This window comes from Limulus polyphemus, unplaced genomic scaffold (genome assembly GCF_000517525.1).
Source record: "Limulus polyphemus unplaced genomic scaffold, Limulus_polyphemus-2.1.2 Scaffold343, whole genome shotgun sequence".
NCBI classification, from domain to species: domain Eukaryota; kingdom Metazoa; phylum Arthropoda; class Merostomata; order Xiphosura; family Limulidae; genus Limulus; species Limulus polyphemus.
The window spans coordinates 271,814-274,249 of NW_013665953.1; the positions used below are offsets into that span (position 1 = coordinate 271,814).

At 32.8% G+C, this 2,436-nt stretch overlaps 1 protein-coding gene across 1 annotated transcript in view; it reads left to right on the plus strand.

Moving 5' to 3' along the window:
* LOC106457535 (voltage-gated potassium channel subunit beta-2-like) overlaps positions 1–2,436 on the plus strand; it is a 40,584-nt gene that overhangs the window by 22,805 nt on the left and 15,343 nt on the right. The window contains exons 4-5 of the mRNA XM_022383521.1: positions 945–988; positions 1,386–1,423. Coding sequence (XP_022239229.1) covers positions 945–988; positions 1,386–1,423 — 82 coding nt within the window. The remainder of the gene's footprint in view (positions 1–944; positions 989–1,385; positions 1,424–2,436) is intronic.

The following is a 2,436-nucleotide window of genomic DNA, read 5'->3' on the forward strand; positions in this document are numbered from 1 at the left end:
ATATCCTATTTGTTTGTCCAGAAGTTAATAAGACGTAGGTAGTCCTACAATAATATCCTATTTGTTTGTCCAGAAGTTAATAAGACGTAGGTAGTCCTACAATCATAACCTATTTGTTTGTTCAGAAGTTAATAAGACGTAGGTAGTCCTACAATCATATCCTATTTGTTTGTCCAGAAGTTAATAAGACGTAGGTAGTCCTACAATCATATCCTATTTGTTTGTCCAGAAGTTAATAAGATGTAGATAGTCCTACAATCATATCCTATTTGTTTGTCCAGAAGTTAATAAATTTATTACCCTAAAATAACACCTTTACAAATAAAGATATTTAATCACGACTATAGTTTCGGCAATAGGCCTCCATCAGGTTCACCCTATGCTCACTACCATTAGGAACAACCTATGTCTAAAAGTCCTTTTATAACAGAAATAGTGTCAAAAATTATATTTATGTTGGTAGAAAACTAATTGAAAGTCTCCTTATTAGAAAATAAAACAAAAAAACATTCATAAAAACAGTCTGGCTTGGCCCCTAACTCAAGAGTCAATATTCAACCTTTAAGTAATAACACCAAGATACATATATATATGTGTGTGTATTATCTAACGATAGCCTATTTCTCTTTTGTTGATAGTTATAGTTATTGTTTCTGAGAAGTTAAAAGTTTATTTTAACTGAAAATGTCTTTAAGTACCCTCTGAAGAGCAATATATACATTTAGACGTTGATTAATTAAACAATGAAAACGTTTTAACTCTATTAAAATCGACACAAAACTAAAAAAAAAAGTGCTTTTCGAGTGAGTAAAAAGTTCTTCAATAACACATTTAGCGAAACTAACAATAACAGATACATTATATTTTTGGTGAATGTTAACAACTTAAAATAATGTTTTCACTGCATTGGACGGAATAAATCGTATTCATATTGTATTTTCTAGAAACCTTGGAAAGTCGGGTCTGAAAATATCGAGCATCGGATTAGGTAAGAACTATTGTTGTATATTTAAGTTGTTTGGTTTCAGTTATAACTGACATCTGTAGAAAATATATTCCTGTTTAGTATATTAGATGCATTTATAATTAGATATATTAATGATACACAGTTTAATATGTGGTATAGAGATATATACATGTATGTAGTATGTTTTGCGGGTATTTTTATATACAAATTGATATGTTCAAAATCTTCACGTTTATTGTATACGTAAATATACTTGACAAGGCTGTATTACTTCAAAGTAATATAACACTCCAAAAAAAGGCGGGCTGTATTTGTATTTTTAAAGCTACTGAAATTTTTTACGGCAACAACTACATTATCTGCTTTATCAAAATGTGGTAAAACTAACTATACCGAAACTGATATTTGTGGTTTACAGGCACATGGGTGAATTTTGGAACACAGCTTTCTGAGGAGGTAAGTGACTTTGATTTTACTAAAACCTGGCGCGTTTTGTTTGTTTTTTTATCCCTAAAATGTAAAAATAGACATTGCTAAAGCACTTAAAGTTACGTGTTTGATGCTGAGGGTATTTTGTGTACTGTTTAGAATGCCAAGGAGTAAAAAAACAAAACAAACGAATATTTTTTTTCTTATTACTCCACTGCTTTTAAATTTTGTTCTTCTTATTGGGGTGTAGACAAGTAAAGTGAATGATTGATGAGCGATCTAAGTGTGTAAACACGCATTTTAACGACTTCCTGTCAGTTTATGGTTAGATATAACATTTTTGTCTTGTTAGTTGTTCTGTTTCGCTCCGTCACTAACGAATGTTGTCCTTTCAAGATAATCCAATATCATTAGCTGTTCTGTTTGTTCTGGATTTCGCGCAAAGCTACACGAGGGCTATCTGAGCTAGCCGTCCCTAATTTACCAGTGTAAGACTAGAGGGAAGGCAGCTAGTCTTCACTACCCACCGCCAACTCTTGGGCTACTCTTTGAACAACGAATAGTGGGATTGACCGTAACATTATAACGCCCCCACGGCTGAAACGGCGAGGATGTTTAGTGGGACGGGGATTCGAACCCGCGACCCATAGACTGCGAGTCGAGCTCCCTAACCACCTGGCCTAACTGTTCTGTCTTGCTCAGTCACTGTGAAATGAAAATGAAAAATGTTATAAAATATACCCTCTCTAAAATTGAGAAAATAATAGGACTTTATTTTATATTTTCCTAAATTGCATCCTTAATGAAGATATGGTACTTCTTTCCATATTAATAATGTACATTTATTATTATCAACGAAATTAATTTTTTTAATAAGACTTCTAAAATTGTGGTAAAGTGAGTTTAATGGAGAATTTCAAAGTGAGTCTTCCTTGTTTGTTTGTAATTAAGCACAAAGCTACACAATGGGCTATCTGTGCTCTGCCCACCACGGGTAAAGTGAGTTTAATGGAGAATTTCAAAGTGAGTCTTCCTTGTTT